The sequence below is a fragment of the Ostrea edulis genome, chromosome 6, assembly GCF_947568905.1.
Source record: "Ostrea edulis chromosome 6, xbOstEdul1.1, whole genome shotgun sequence".
NCBI lineage: Eukaryota > Metazoa > Mollusca > Bivalvia > Ostreida > Ostreidae > Ostrea > Ostrea edulis.
In genome coordinates, this window is record NC_079169.1 from 45213545 (window position 1) to 45231371 (window position 17827).

A 17827-nucleotide genomic window follows, 5' to 3' on the forward strand; every position below is an offset into this window, starting at 1 on the left:
ATAAATTACCTCTTTCCTGAGTGTCAAAATATGGTTAGCTGCAATAATGTAACCCTATCCAATTTTTTTTTATTCTGACGTTTTCGGGATAGGGCTACAATTCCATAGGATCTCCATAATGGTGCAAAATAATTTTATGAATAACCGATAATAAACTCTGTGTATTAGTCCCAAATGTTGTTTACACCAAAAGGAGTACCAACGTTGTGCTCGGGCATGTCTAATAAAGGTGTTTTTCATTAAATATAATGTACAGCATGCAAAATTCTTCGTCTGCTCTGCCAATGCTTGTTATCGCGAGATCTCGTAGGTGGATCTAATGAAAAGCCTAAACATTGACAATCAGCGCGAAAATGTAGTTACTCGAGCCACTTCGACAAAGAAAGGAAAATCATATTGTTGCAGAAAGAATTTACACTCTGCTGTTCGTTTTTTAACTTGATATTAAATTCAAACCTTTTCAATACCGACAAAATAGCTTTCGCCTCCATACTTGTCCATTGATGTAAATACTACCTTATATGGCATATGCAAATGACTTGACAACCGGAAGTTGAAACTTCAGTACATCAAACATGGCGCACAAATATGAATCGAGAAATTGGAATTTATCGAAATTGTTGAAAACGGTAGAATAGAGCCTCACAAATTTAAAGTTGCAGGTTGTAAATTTATATATTGACTAAGAAACATAGAATATCATTTTATTTACGTAAAGAAAGTCAGGAAATGTTTAGAATGAGCGCAAATGTTGCGGGAGTGAATCACTCCCGCATTTGCACCATTACGGAGATCCTAAGGAGTTGTAGCCCTCTCCCTAAAAAAAAAAAAAAAAAAAAAAAATTAGAGAGGGCTACATTATTGCAGCTAAAATATGGTATGCCTTTGTAGTCTCATGGTGATACACCCATGTCTTATGGTATGACTATGTCAAAACCCTATTATAAATTTTGACCTTGAAGTCAAAGTTCAATGTCATATAGTGGTCATGAAGGTACCCGACACATCGTCTCATGGTGATACACTCATGTATCAAATATGGTATGCCGATGTCAAAGAACAAAGAAGTCATGGCCCTGACACAAATCCATTGTAAAAACCTTTAATTTTGACCTTGAGGTCAAGGTCACATGGAGGTCATGAAGGTACATGACACATAGTCTCATGGTGATACACTCATGTGTCAAATATGGTATACCTATGTCAAAGAACAAAGAAGTTATGGCCCGGACACGAATCCATTGTAAAAAAAACCTTTAATTTTGACCTTGAGGTCAAGGGTCAAGGTCATATAGAGGTCATGAAGGTACTCGACACATCGTCTCATGGTAATCTACCTGTGTGCCAAATATGGTATGACTAAGTCAAAGAACAAAGAAGTTATGGCCCGGACACGAATCTGCACAGACAGACAGACAGACGGACGGACGGACAGACAGACAGAGTGATTCCTATATACCCCCCAGAACTTCGTTCGGGGGGTATAAAAAGTTAAAAGGATACTCTCTATTAATTGCTAAAGAAACATGTGTGATTTACTGGTAAGAGCGTTAAACAGACAGATTTCTGTATTTTTCTTTGCGACTCAATAAACAGGCCTAGTATAGTAAAAATGCCTCTATTCAATTTGCTGCCTCATACCTATGACTAAATACATGTACTTCTTCATGAGAGAGATGGTCCTCAACTTAGACTTTATTTCCCACTTTTAACACATATCACATATTTACTTACAGGTATGCTTCTATACTTTCGGAATACGTTCATTTCTACCCATGAGAAAACATGGAAACGTTTGACCCTGATTTACTTGAGACACAGTGGAATGTAGGTCACTGGGATGAGCAATATGAATCATCTTGGGGTGAGGTACTGGACATTAGTTCATTTAATTAATCATTAGAGTCTGTCAGCTGTTCACTGAATCCACAAAGCATTTACATTTCAACTGAAAAGATAACCACTGAACCAAGTAGATACATTACAAGGACAAAGTAATACCACCAAATCTACAGAAAACATTTACCCCAATTACATCTAAAAATACACACAGCTATTTGTAAGGATACACAATTTTGTTTACTTATATAGATTTCTTAATTTGCTGCAAGCAGTAAGACACTATTCAACATGGGAAGGGGAAGAACTCATCTTAAATTTGCTTAATATGAAGCAGAAGCACCTGCTATTCTAAGTTCAAATAAAATCTTTAATATTTGTCTCATAGTTAATTTTTTTTCACATATAGACAGAAGTTGTGTTTATTTTTTTCTATGGTAACAAAATCCTGCAACACATGAGTTATTTATCCAACTGCACATAATAAACAGTAGCAGATGTGACAAATTGCTGTAAACAATACACAAAACATATTTCACACTCTATAGCACAAACCACCATATAGGGATTTATCTGGTACATAACCTTTATAGGCAATGAACCAACCGACACAAATTGTCTCCAGTTTCCACACCAAAAAATAAATAATCTCTTTCTATTGATGAGAATTTTAATATATGTACATAACTTAGCCTTCAATGGATGTTCATCTTGGTATAGAAAATTTCACTGATGGGCATTTCTAAGAAATAAACCCCAAGACCACACATCTGGAGGAAAGCACAAGATCTAAGTTGTCATTTATTCCTTTTGTAAAACGGTGTCAGTTAATAACAGCTGACTTACATGTAGGTAAATACCTCCCACTGGGGATAAAGAAAATGTAATTCACTTCAAGCTGAGAAAAACCTTATTCTTTTTCTAAAACATGAACACAAGCAAAAGATTAGAGTACTGATGGCATATTCTCTCTTCGCTAAAATTACTCATATCGACCTGAACATGCAGACAATCAATATGCCAGTGATTAACATGTGCAACACTCAATATCTCTGCAATGTTTAGGTTGAGGATCTTCCTGCGTTTTAAAAATGAAACATAAAGACAGTCTGTGCTAAGAAAACTTAATTCAATGGTGTACAGATGCACTTTCAATTAACACTATGTTTCTAGTATTACTGGGACCTGACTTGACAATATACAATTATGGACTGTTTAGCAGGGAGACATCACAAATTATCAGGTCTGTTTACAGTCCATAATAGTTTTATTATCCTGAAGAATCTGAATGTTAAAAAAAACTATCACACATTTATTGACTTTAACCATGTATCTTTTTTATTTAAAACGTCAACAAATTCTTAATAACTTTCTCTGCAGAAAATACTGATAACTTTTCAACAGTTTTCGAAGGGTGAAATAAATGTTACCCTCAACTACATACATTATTTTGTTTTACACTCAATGCATACATTTATTAGATATAATTTATATGTTAACGAAAGCAAAACATTGAGGTTTGAGAAAGTTAAACAAGATAAAGCTTTCAATTGTGACGTCACAGTAGAATGACGCAAAATCATAATGTCAAATGTAAACATTTTGTAACGTATTTCAAAACAAAAACGTAAACATAAAGTGAAATGCAAAATTGCATTCGAATGGGAATATTTTTCTTCTCAATTGTTATTTGTGACCGTTACTGTTAACACTGAAGTTATTGATTAACGATCGCTTTCTCCCTTGTGCCATTAAAATTTATCTTCTAAAGGGAGACAACACAGTTGTCACCCTGCGCGTGAGGTGAGGGAGACATCACGAATTGTCTCCCTCCACATGACCAGCCCTCGACCAATGAAATTGACTGTATTATTCTGAAGGATAATAATGTTACATTTCAAACTGACACACCAGAAACATACATTCCAATATCTAGCAATGGAGGTGATACTGGAATAAACCGTAAGTTTGTAAGTCTGTTCCTTTATCTAAAGACAAGATCAACTTGTACGTCCATTCAATAACAGTATCATATTGAGGTAAATATAAAATGGGCCAAACACCAATATCCACAGTCTGTCCATAGTTGCCTATTTTCATGTACTCACCAAAATCTGCTGTAGCCAACATGCCACCGGAATGTTTCACCTCATCAAATTTTGCATAGATTTGGTTAAGTCTGTAATACAGAAAATAAAAAAAACGTGTGCTATAATTAAAATTCCTTCGATTGACAGCAATAATCTATAGCAATTCTGATTCATTCAATATGATGTTATGTTACTGTTGTAACATCACATCACATAGTTAGAGTTTGTATTGTTTAAATGACAAGAGAGGACTCCCAATATTTTCTATGGATAATCAAGGTATCAAATGAAAAATCTGACAGAAAACTTATGCATCAATACATTACTCATTAATGCAGTTTTCTTTCTAATTTCTTAGTGTTCCTCAATCAATTAAAAGATAAGAAATACAATACTTAAAGGAAACATGGACATTCTAAGTTACATATCTCATTAAAACGATGTGCTGTGATCTTGTTGAATTCGTTAAGTGGGGAAAACTTAAGAGAGCTAAACAGTGTGTTCAAAAAAATTTTATAACAAGGATGTATACTGCTTTTAAATATATGTATTGTTGAACGCAGTGAAAATCATCTCCAATTAATTTAGATTTTGCAATAAGTTAATTCAGGAGAACAAGCACATCAGAATGTCCGTCTTCCGATATTTTCAACAGCAGGTCTTAGAATGATCTACCCTACTCAAATCATATTGTTAAACAAAAATAATAAATTAAGTGCTAATTTTGATAATGGTGACAAATAGTGTTTTGATTAAACACACACAATATTTAATACTAACAGTTTTTCGTTTTAGTCTTTTGTGTAATATATAGAGCTCACAGTCCTTATCAGTCATCTGATTATTAGTTAAAAGAATCATTTTATGCTCCGTTTTCCCCAAAGATGCTTCATACCCAATTTGAAAAGAAGAAGTTAAAAATGTTCCATGTAATCATTATAACCATTATGGCCCCACCCTGGTACCAAAGACCTGGGATCATAAAATTAACAATATTGGTAAATGGCACATATCCATTTAGTTTCAGTAGCATTAAAGAAGTTACTAAACATCAACACAATATACCAAGTTTGGCCCCACTCTGGACACAGAACCTCTACCCATGCTTCATACCAAATTTGAAAAGAATTTGTAAAGTAGTTATCAAGAAGAAGTTCAAAATGTTAATTGTTAACCTGCAATGGACAACGATTAATAGAAATAGGTCACTTGAGTGACTCGGATGACTTTAAAAAAATTATTCAACATATCACAAAAATGTGTATTTTGATACAATTAACTCCTTAAAAGGTCAAAACAAACTGCAGTTAACAGGTTGGCAATTTTGTATTCAATTGCCATCCCTACCTTTTCTCAAAACAGTTACTGTATTTTCTCCCCACAAAATACAACAAACTTTAAATAATCAATTTCAAAATATTCATATAAATGTTCTCCATCCATTACAATTTTTTCCTACTGTGCTATACCTCCTTAACATCTAGTGCATGTACATACATATATATATACAACCACTGCATATTAACATCTAGTGCGTGTACATACATGTATATATACAACCACTGCACATTAACATCTAGTGCATGTACATACATGTATATATACAACCACTGCACATTTATATACAACCACTGCACATTAACATCTAGTGCATGTACATACATGTATATATACAACCACTGCACATTTACTGCCCTAAAATCCAACTTTATGCTAATAGTTTATTACTTTTATCTAAACTAGGACAGGTCTACAGATTCTATATAAAGATTATTTCTAATCACATCATTATCTTTCAATTTTTTTATTTTACTTGGAACCACATCAACACAACTTAATTTCCTCTATTTGTAGCTAAACATTTTCTCTTCACCTCTGTGGTGCGATTCCTTTCTTGGCAAGATCTTGGCGAACTCTTTCACCAACATGCCTGTATACTTCTGCCAGAGCAAGGATGGCAGTCTCTCTCACCTGTGGTAACACATAATAAATTTCAAGAAATTAAAATTATAAATGGAAAACCATAAATGTAAAATTCGTATACTTAAAATATGCAAGACTCAAACCAGGTGGAAGCTTCAAAGAAGATGTCAACAGATACAGCTGACCTTTTCATAGATGAGAAACTTATAGAGCATGGAAAATTTATTGTTCATGCATCCATCACCATTTTATTGACAGAAAACCTTAATGAGATACAGTTACAGGTAAGGCATATGTTATTCCAAAATGACAGTGATCTGAAATATTTTACTTTGACCTATTTCATTGATATAAAATATAAGTCATTTAGTTCTCTCTCTCTCATAAAAGTTTTTTCAAATAGAAAACTTCTCTCTCTCTCTCTTAAACCCTACTTTCTCATATATAGTTTTCAAATAGAAACTCACACAAATACTGAGCTGTGATTAAGAAAAATATCTCTGGGGAATTTTCTCTACACTTTGCAATATTCAAAACAATAGGTGCAAAATCAGGATAGGATACCAAGATTTATGATCCATTTCTGTCATACTGCATGTAATAACAGATAAATTGGAATCCATAGCCCCTGGAAATGTCACTGATTCCAAAAACCTGTAACTTACATGTACTATTCTTATGCTTCTGACAATAAACCTCTATGCAGAGGTTGTTTATGCTTTCACGCCTTCAAGCATGCCATTAACTTTACACTATTTCCCATTTCTAATCAGCATTATCACATTACCTGACTGTTTTGATCATCCAACAGTTTGCAGATAGAGGGTACGATTTTTGACAACTGGAGACACCTGGCACCATACCTGTAGAGTCCAAAATATTTTGCATTTATTTTCATAGCTATCCATGATCTAAAATCAATTAACTGTACTGTTAAAACTGCCATAGTGACCACTGTATTAAGTGACTCATTGTCATACAAGACCCAGTGCATTACTCTATCTATGGTACAAGTAATAAATGACCACTTGTTGATGCAACCAACGACCAGGATTTCCACAACCATTTTGTGTGATTTCAGGCAATTTTACCTATATCTAACGACTGTATATTTTCAATGAACTTGATTCCTACTTTACACAGTGTTAAAATAATAACTGGGACTAAATGCCACAATATTCATCCAGGATACATAAGATCACCTTCATTTTACGTTATACTGTAAGCGTATTTAATTTCATGTCAAATTAAATTTCGCTATTTTCGTGTATAAGAAGAAAAAAACGAAATTAAATCGAACACAACTATTTCTGATTTCAGGAAATGTTTGTATTTTAATGTCAGAAATATCGGTCTCTGTTCTTCCTTGTCTATTTATAGATAAAATATTTTGCCAGTACCGTAATCATCACCACTGCACGATATACCTGCACTTTCAACTCATTACAGAAACACAGATGTTAATATAAAAAAGTTCAATATGATTAAGAACGATTACTATCAAAACAGTACAGCTCATTTTCAGATAATTAGCATCAATATTAACACAACAAGTGTAGGTAGATCTACGGATTTCAGCTAACTGCTCATCCAGACATATGATATGCCGCTGAGACGAAACCCAACTGTGTCACATTTAATGCCATTTCTAAGACACCAATAGATCCACCAGCACTATGTCAGTATCCAAACCCTTCTTAAGCTCTTCAGAAAATCTGACACCTGGACTGAATACCACACCATGAGTTAGTTTAAAATCAAGGCAGCAGGTATTAACTTTTAAAAAGGCTAAATGATCATTCTATTTCTATAATAGTATGACAGAATGAAAGTGCCCCGAAATTGTCTTGCCATGACAAAAAGTGCCCTTTTGAACATATGGTATGTGTGCCCTCTCTAGATCCTAGATTTAACACTATCAAATGTATTAATTTTCATATATTTTGCATATTTCTTGAGGCACTATATTTTTTGTACAATATTGTTTTGAACATCAATAAAGGCTTACAGAAAAACCAAAGAAAATGTAATAAACAGAAAATTCAAATGTTTTTGTTGTTGAATATACAATTTATTTCACATGTGAGACAGGATTTTTTTATATTTTCACTTGTGCTTTCCACTCATGAAAATATCACAAAAATCTTGTCTCACAAGTGAAATAAATTGTATATTAATTATGATCTCTTTTAAATCAAATGATACATTACCAAGATTATTGTACAAAAGGACAGGCAATCCTTTTTTACCATCAAGGAAACATAGCTTTTTAGTTACAAGTATACAAGAATGCACTTTAAAATGAATAGTATTTATGTTTTAGAATTGCTTGCATTTCATAAGTGAAATTCTTAAGAAGAAATGCAAAATTACAACACAGTGTATTTCCGAGTTTTCATTATTGTAAATTTTAATGTAAAACTGCTAAAACCATACTTGACATGAAATGAATTCCAAATACATGTAGTTATTTTCTCCATTGTATATTACTTGCGAATAAAGGTATGCCTTCATTGCAGAAAACAATAAGCAACCTGTATTAAGAGACCACCTGTAAGATGGGACTTTTTTCTTTTCTCCATTATATGGCCTCTTAATACAAAATTGACTGCATATTCAGGAGTAAACGTGCTTATTTCTCATCAAATAATGACATGTTTATGTATACGAAGTTAGCAAAACAGAGAGAAAAATATTAGTTAAGCCAATAACAATATTGTTCAAGAAAATGAAACATGAACACAGGTAAGTTTACCTACCACAATACAAAAAAAGTTTGCCAAAGGCAAATTACAAAGGTGTACATATACTTACGTGTTTACAGTGTTTTGGAGACATATTAACACTTCATCTCTAACTCGCCAAAGTTTATGTGAGAAAGCACTCTGGATTCTATCAAATACAAACTGGAAAGAAAAGAACAAACAAAATGCAAATATAATAGTTATATACGCTAGAAAATAAATCAACTAGTACATATTAGATGCAGCATTACCACCAAATTATCACATCCTCAAAGCAATTTCTTTTTTCTAAAGTCATGAGATCAAAATGGTTGTAATTTTAGCGGAGTATTTTCAAGTTTTACTTGAAGTGTAAAAGGTATACAGATCTACAATTTCTTCTGCTATAATTTTAACTCTCACCACAAACAGCAAACGAAAATTAACGCACACTCTTATGTATTTGGACTCTTTCTGATTTTCAATTTGGTCAAACCTGACTTCATTCAAATAAGCAGAGGCCAAAAAAAAAAAAAAACCAGGTTTACTTAAACAATTTTTAGGCATCAATTGTAATCTGTGGGCCTGTGAAGGAGATTACAGTAATGAACAATAAGGCTAGCCTGCTTTGATGTTTTCATTGTTTGGGAATAAAAAGCAAAAATTGAGGGAAATACCTGCTTTTTAGCAATAGGAATGGGACCTTATTTCAGTCTCCCTACAGACCCTAAAAACAACACCCTCCCAAAAAAAATAAAAATATCCGATCAAAAATTTCTAAAATGAGCATAGTAAGAAAGACATTTGTGTTTTTATGTACAGTAAAACACAGTTATAGCAAACTGTCAGCGCCAGTGAAAAACAGTTCATTATAACCAAACTTCATTGTATTCCAATATAATTTTTGGTATTTTCTTCTCAAAGGGGAATAAACATCACTTTGAAACAAGAGCTTCGCAAGGTGGGGCATATCCCCTCGCAATAGTGTCTTCAAACTTTTTCTATGAAGTCCTTAAACTTTTGACCCCAAAATCGATAGGGTTCTTCCTCTCCTGATAACAAAATTACGTGTGAAGTATCAAATCAAATGAGCAAAACAAGTGACCTGTAGAGTGTGTTCAAGCTCAGTGTAACACATACACTCACTCACATAGGAATGGCCCCATTACTAATGAACTGTGAGGGGACAAACACATAAGCCAAGCCCCTTACCAACAAAGAAACATTTAACAGCATGTCGCACAATTGAATATATTACAAATTGTTGATCTGTATAATATATGGGCCCAGTATCAAAAAGGATCAATGAAGACCTGATACTCTACCTGTGGTGATGTCGCTGGCATCATTAACTTCAACAGCAGCTGCTGGGCCATTTCCCTAACCTGTCAATTAAAATCAGTGTCCAGTGAGTAGTCAATTCATATCAAGTATAAAATGCCCAAATTAAATATACATGTAACTGGATCATAATGTATATTTGCCATAAACTTTAAAAATTGTTCAATTATTTGAGCAAGTACATGAAACTATTGCAGAAATATTTTCTGAATCAATGCATCTCCAATATATGCATGTAAAGTATATGTGTACTGTAATTTTCGTTAGTAATGTTGATACTTTTTTTTCCACTAGCCTTGCCCAATATACCAAATCGACCCATATAAGGCCTATATTTAAAAACACTGCATCTGTAGATGAAAAATTGCTTTTTCAGATCATCCAAAACCAAAATTAACATCGTGTTATGAGATATAATTTTGGTCGTCTCTATTTCTCATTGCCCAGTTCTAATCACTCAAAAAGAAGTATGATCAGATAAAAATCATGTTTATGAAATACCAGTTATTGGTTCGTACGAATAAAGTAAGGGAAATTCCGGGAAAAAAAGATAACTCTGATATAAAACACGTTTTACAAATGAGCAAGCTCAATATCCCAGACTGGTCTACTTTATTATTTTAGATATTCTACAAGAATGAGAATATCAATATAATGCAAACAAATTTAAAAAAAAAACAACGAAACATGACAAGCTATATAATTATTTTCAATCAATTTTACTGGGCTTGCTAAAAATAGCAGATATTTAAAAACCAAGAAGGCAGCTGATATAAGGTAAACAAAATATGAATGCATAATGCTTTAGGTTAGATTGACAAAGTGTAGAAAACAAAGTTATTTCATCATCTTTGTAGAATGGCCTGCCTCAATGCATTCTGAAACAACTGTTCAATTATATATACAGTTATAACTAACACCTGCAATGATACCAAGCCCTAATGACTTCATAATAGTGCTAGAAATAGCTGGGAAAGTCTTCGTATTATCTGCCGATTCAACCAATCTATGGATTTTTCTCAGAAAAAGGCTAAAAATGAGCCTTTCTCCCTCTACTCCACATCAACCTTATTACCTATAATTACGGTACTTTAACTTGGTACTTTCTCTGGTGTAATGTGTAAATACAACTAAAGACTTTCAGAAGCAAAAAGGAAATAGCTGTGAATATGTAAATCCAAACCCCACCTCACCTATCCTCTTAATTTCTGACATACATTGTCGGAAGTAGCCTGGCATGTATCAGGGAAGAAGAAATTAAGCATTAGATTAATTCATTTGATATGCTTTTCCATCCTTCACAACCCAGTTTATTATCTATCCTACGTAATCCCCTCATAAGCTCTTCATCATAAATGTGAATCATCAAGAGCCTTCAAGCACATATTAAAGTTGCCCAGTTTCATGTGCAACATATTACATAACATGATGTATTAGTGTTTTCATCCACAATTTCTTTTACAAACCTGGTCTTTTGAGTCACCCAATCGATCCACCACTGAGGGCAATACTGCAAATACACACAAAAACAATTGAAAATTATCAAATTACAGGTAGACGAGTAACCAAGATTAAAGATTTTCTTGTCTGGCTGCACTCACAATGCAGATCGATGGGCAGAAAATCATAAATCATCCTGGGGTAGAACCAATGGAGAAATCAATAGATAGTGAAAGGTGTTTGATATAAATGATAAAATATGCACTATTCATCCAACTGCATTGCAATAAAAAATAAACACATCTTTCATATATTGTTCCAGCATAATAAGGCCAAAATTAAAATTAAGTTTGTTTCACCTTACCCGACCGACCCGATTAAAATCCACCGACTGAAATAATTTTATCGCCAAAATCGCAGAGTTTTTTTCCTTTTCGTTTCGCTCAAAAATTCGTTTTTTTACTTTCGTTTCGTCGTATGATCCGTAATCTTAGTAGTCTTTAAAAATCATTGTTGCCAGCGCCTTTGAAACAATCGAAAAATATGTTTGTAATTGGAATTCAATTTAGAAAGGGATATTTATTATGGACATGGATACGGCCTGCATACTGGTAAAAGAAAATTTGTACAGGAAGAATTCTTCGGCATTTGTGTCACAGCGGCCATGAATTGCGGCAACAAAAATACAACAATATGTAAAAATGGGATCTTCGAATATTCTGTGGACTGTACTTGGGATGATGTCTACCACTACATCACAAATGATTCGGACTTTCGTCCCCACAAAACTGATGTTGTTGAGGTAGTGGTGTTCCAATCATTGATTATATTCGGAAATCAGTCGATTGTTGGCAAATTCTAAGCGCTAGATTATGAAAATTTTATTCCAATTAAAGGGGTTTTTAGATTTTGTTTTCTCAGCGACTGTAGCTTTTGAAGAATATTCCTGCCGTGACTTATCTAGTAACCTAAAAGTTTTTTTTATCGTAATGACGGCGCACACGAAATCGGATGTACCCATACACGGGGATTAAAGTATGTTCGCTTGGTCAGATACTGAGATAGACGTACTTTGATTCAGCCATACAAACGAAGGACCATTGATCAAAGAGAATCTCGATACTAGTAAAACCATGTGTGAATTACGCAGATAAAAACCACTTTCAAAGGCCACTGTTATTCTGCACGTGCGTATCATGTTTTCAGTTGGTGACAATAGATCTGTTTTATTTTTTGTTTTTAATAAAATGAATTTCTTTCCTTATTTTGCTTTGCTAAATATTAATCATATTCTAATTATGCCGGACCATCGTCAGTTAATGAACTGTAACTTTGATATACGGGGATATAACTGAAGCAAACGATACGCGATATCCGTTTTGGGCGACTTTTATATATATATGTAATTAAAAGAATAACAAATACACAGAAAAAATATTCACTTACACTCTCTCAGCTATAGAAACAACAAATATGAACGTGAATAATATTTATTTACACTTTTTCAATAGTTGAATTAACTTTAATCATTATATAATTTCTCTGTCCGATTATAATCGATAATTAGTTACAGTAAACCAATCATCGATTATGAAATTCTCACCGATTCCCATCACTAGTATTTATCAGACAAAGTTGATGGAACTACAACTTTTTCCCATGACATGTATGAAGGCCTTCATGTAGTGAAAGACTTAAACAAGTGTCTCAAATATGTGATATTCAAAGTAACACTGTTCTGAATATTATATATATATATATATATGTGTGTGTGTGTGTGTACTGTACCTACAGAAACATTTCATTATCTAACTTGTATGGCCTTTAGGTCTTAATGATATAATTGAGATTATTACTTTATTTAGTAGCCTCATTATACATGTATGTTAAAGTGATATTAACAAACAATTTCTAGTCTGAAAAAATCCTCTCTGCTCGGTGTTCAGTGTCAAATTTTATACTTTTAAGTATTTGATTCATGTTTTGAATTTTTACTAGTCAAAAAATACTCGGGGCTATTTTTACTTGAATAGCCCTTTTTCAAAGTTTTCTAGTCATGCTAGTCACTCATAACTTGTTCATATGTTGTATTAGTACCAATAAATGATTTGTTTGTCTGTTTCTTGTGTGTTTGATAACTTTCAGAAATTTCCAGAAAAAAAATAATAAAAAGCCTACCTACCTACCCACTTCCAAAAAGTTAGGTAGGGTAAGGGGAAACAAAAATATTTTTAATTGTAGCCTAATGTACATCATGTTTACAAGTACATATATGTTATGTTAATTTCAATGTACTCATAAATACAGACACATCTAGACTTGTCTAGTTAACTTGTTACAAACCTGAAGACACATGTATCTTGAAATCTTCTCCCATTCGATCAACCATTAAGCACAACACTTCTAGGCCATTTAGAGAAATCTGAAATGCCAAATGGAAAAACACAGATTAAACATCCAATAGTGTTACATGAAATGATATATTACAATAACATAAAACATAAATATCATGCATGCTGAGCAAGCAAGTCATCAGCAGTCTTAATTCAATTAGCTACAAACAAATGTCCATATATACTTGTGCAAATTCATGTACATGTATTTATCATTTAAAGTTGCCAGATTTCCAAAACATCTTATTTTCCCATGTAGAATTAATTGATAATTGGTACCCATGGTAACTAGTTTTGATATTGACCATTTAAACAACCACTGAATATACATGTCAAAAATCTATTAACTTGAGTAAATAACTGAAATAGATGTCAGCTGATAGGATTAACAGGTAACATTGTGTCTCATCACGAACAACCAAATGTTTCTGTCTTCCTATCTGAATTGAAAGAGTCAATGATTACATAATACTAACAGGTCTGGTTTAAAGATTAATGTAACTGCACAATACAATGGAGAAACAAAAGCATATTTAAATGTTCATGGTGTTTCAATCTTTTCATTCTAGTAGTGTGCTTAATCCTCTGTAGTATGTACAGCATTTTACACACCAGCTATAGATTCCTATACAAACTTATGCTTCATGAAATACACATTCAAGCAGTTTACATGTAAACAACATTCACCTTGTGATTTTCTCATTCACTTGTAATTAGTATTGTTTCTAGACAAAAGATTTTTTTTTTTACTATTCAGTCTGCAGGTCAAAAGGACAGGATTAAGTATTTGTTCACTAACTCTATGCTCTTGTGATTCAGAATAAATTATACTGTAGAGCACTTTGCAAAACACAGGGTTTAATTGTATCATATACCAATTAGATTATGCCTGAAATCTTACATTATTAAATGAATTTTACAAAACTCACAAAACGTAAAATTTAAATATATATATATATTTAAATCTTAACCTTCTCCTCTACCACGGCCTAACTAACATTTCACTTCAAATTTATCTTGGTCAATGCATTGTAAATGATCAATTAAGCATGCATGAGCATAGAAAAATGCCAGTATTTCTGAGCTACTGACAATAAACACCAAAACAGAATAAACAGCATGAACTTTCATGTAAATAATGATTTTTAACCAAAATGATTTCATGTCATATTTACAACAACCAGTTACCTTTCATATTACTTCAGAAACAAAATATCATTTTGAGCTTTATTAGGATGTGAAGTGCAGTTTGTGTTACATGGTCAACTCCTATTGATTTGATCGTGTCACCAACAATATTTCACATCCAAATGAATTCTAGAAATGTCAATTTTATTACTTGCTTTAATATTTGTGGCTGATACGAAAAGATTTCTCAAATGAAAGATGTGTGGATATCGTATGAAACCAAAACAATACATTTGTACCATTAAATCATGTATGATTTTAGTGTGTAGATCGCATCGGTGAATGACTTGATTTTCAAGAATTGATGCATCACTTCTGAGGTACATCAGAGAAAAAAATTTTCAGACGTAAATATACAGAACTTTATGACAATAAAAAATCCCCAAATAACACATACATTTCCATACAACAAATTCTGAAAATATACCACAGCCTGTTAACAGAAGTCATTTTTGATTTTCATGTGTATTACCTTATAATTAGAGCAGTTGACCCAGCCCACTAATCCTCCAATGAATTCATCCATTTCTGGACAGGTGAGGGAACTGTGAGGATCACTCAGGTAGGGAACCAGCTCCTGGTGGGCCTGTATCCTTTTACGCGTGTCCTGAGTGGTCACATTTGGAAGGAAGGAATCCATGGTTGTCGATTTGGAAAATATCTTATATTGACAGATATAAAAGGAATGGGCAAGGATGCCTCAGAAAGCACTGATGCTTTGGTTGTGGATAAATTATGATACACTTGATTTGCACCCTTTGGTTTTAGTCAAGCTCAACCAATGATGACATCATCTGTTAAAAAAAAACATTGATACGATCTATTTTGTATCTTAAATAGAAAATGTATTTCACTATTGTTTTAATATATCACCATCTTTAATATTCCATGGACCATCTGATACTACAACAGTACAAGCTAGACTAAAGTATTGAATAGGGATGTAGTAATGTGATATCCCGATACATACAAGTATTTAGCTCTCCAAAAACATCAAATACAGTAAATTAAAAAAGTAATGAAGTAACTAGTCATAAAATGATGTGAGGTCATGTCTACTAAGTCTTGGAAAAGCCAAGTGTGCAGAACATTTTGACTAACATATAAAGAGTTGAAATACTACTTGTAAATTCTACTCTGTAAAATGATAAGAATAATAATAATAAAAAGAGTAAAAACAATATGTTCCCAAACTTTATTTGGTAGAACATAACAGGTTATTTTGCCAAGAAACCCATACTAGACCTGTAGCATTCATAGGGAGTTGAACCTTGTTCTAATTTATTAACCTTTCTACATATTATGTTGAACTTTTGAATTATTAGATTCATTATTGAAACAGAGAGTTAATACTTTTTAATTTTATTTGTCTAAAAACAAGGAAATGTGGCTATGCCTCCTATGGCCTTCTAATCTTCAAAATTTCCCAGGACATCCCCCCCAGAGCAACTCGCACCTTCAGAGCTCAAATATTTACCAACTTCCATAGATGTTGGTACAGGGGGGTGGGGGGTGGGGGGGGGGGGGGGGGGGAGGGGGAGTATACCTAACGTACATATTTAATTAGAATAAGTCCTAAAATATCATAGTTTTTTTTAACTTTTAAAATATGCTTTAGTGTAGGTAGAAATTATTGCCCATCAGGTCAATCTGGACATTACACCAACCTGCGCAGGGGGTAATTTGTGGGAGGAAATCGGAGTACCCGGAGGAAACCCACATGTCTGAGTGGGCGACCACCACACCCTCTCACAACCACTGTCGATCATGGGGATCGAACTAAGGTCGTAGCGGTGAGAAGCGAATGTGTTAACCACTACGTTCCCTGGACACCCGAATATGACTATATTCACAATACTGTTTCCACATTTGAGAATCGAATAATTTCAAATATATGTAATCTGATGGATACAATCATATTTCAAAATTTGCATCCACTACACATAAATTCTCCACAGACTAAGCACAACTGAGGTGACCTATTTTCAAATATATAATGAAAACTGGGTCATTAAAAACCACCAATAAAATTTAGATACATTTCAATTGTGCATTCAATTATGCAGTTTTTGCTTACTTTATTCTATTTGAACTGAGTACAATTACTATGCTGAATTATCGAACGAACTTGTTGAGAATGGTATTGAATATTGATGCATCATTGAATCATCGCCTCAAAGGGCTTCTATAATTTTTATAACTTCATCGTTTGTTCGTCGATCTTATCTTGCAGAAGCATATGAATCAACATGGATGACTTTAACATGCACAATAAAGATACATTGTCAAGCTTATCGACTATATATAAGACCAGACACTCTTCGAAAAATACACTCCGGTTCTACTGGGTTTTTTTAACAATGACCCAAGGTTGTCCACAAATGACAACATTTTTGTTCGTCAACTTGGTGCAAATATTCCAGCGTAATTTGATGGAAGTTTTAGTCGATCAAGGACAAAATGTGTTTCTTTAGTTTCAAAGGTGTATATCTGAATAATTAGCTATATCATTACAAACGTGTACACTAAAATAAACATTAAATTATTAGCAGACCTACCAAATCTAATACATACGTCCGCCATGATGAATTTCAAATTCGTGACGTCATCATCCCGCAAAAACCCAAAGTCTGCGGGATTTCGCCTCAACATGTATTACTCTAGGTAGCATACCGTTCCTTTGTAAACAATTGATTATTTATACAAAATTACACAAAATTTCCTAATCAAGGGTACAAAAATGAAGAGAAATGAATATATATGGGAAATGAGAAATATCGTGCATAAAATTTTGTTAAGGTGATACCAAACAAGTTCTGTTAATTAGTTTTCGCTTATATAATATCTTTGGGTTCTTAAATTCATTAATCTATATCTTTTTAAATTCATT

At 33.2% G+C, this 17827-nt stretch overlaps 1 protein-coding gene across 40 annotated transcripts in view; it reads right to left on the reverse strand.

Annotated features, from left to right (window-relative positions):
* Nucleotides 1-17569, reverse strand: part of LOC125683889 (CLIP-associating protein 1-like) — a 94650-nt gene extending 77081 nt beyond the window's left edge. For 38 of the 40 annotated variants that reach the window (XM_056139698.1, XM_056139696.1, XM_056139692.1 and 35 more), the window contains exons 1-9: nt 17496-17544; nt 15410-15731; nt 13700-13778; nt 11383-11426; nt 9901-9960; nt 8667-8758; nt 6640-6715; nt 5803-5900; nt 3948-4018 (exon numbers count right to left, since the gene is read on the reverse strand). In XM_056139698.1, coding sequence (XP_055995673.1) covers nt 3948-4018; nt 5803-5900; nt 6640-6715; nt 8667-8758; nt 9901-9960; nt 11383-11426; nt 13700-13778; nt 15410-15577 — 688 coding nt within the window. In that variant the 5' untranslated portion in view covers nt 15578-15731; nt 17496-17544. Of the gene's footprint in view, nt 1-3947; nt 4019-5802; nt 5901-6639; nt 6716-8666; nt 8759-9900; nt 9961-11382; nt 11427-13699; nt 13779-15409; nt 15732-17495 lie in introns of all 40 variants that reach the window. The other 2 variants (XM_056139693.1, XM_048925391.2) reach the window with 1 other exon arrangement.
* Between the last annotated feature and the right edge of the window lie 258 nt (nt 17570-17827).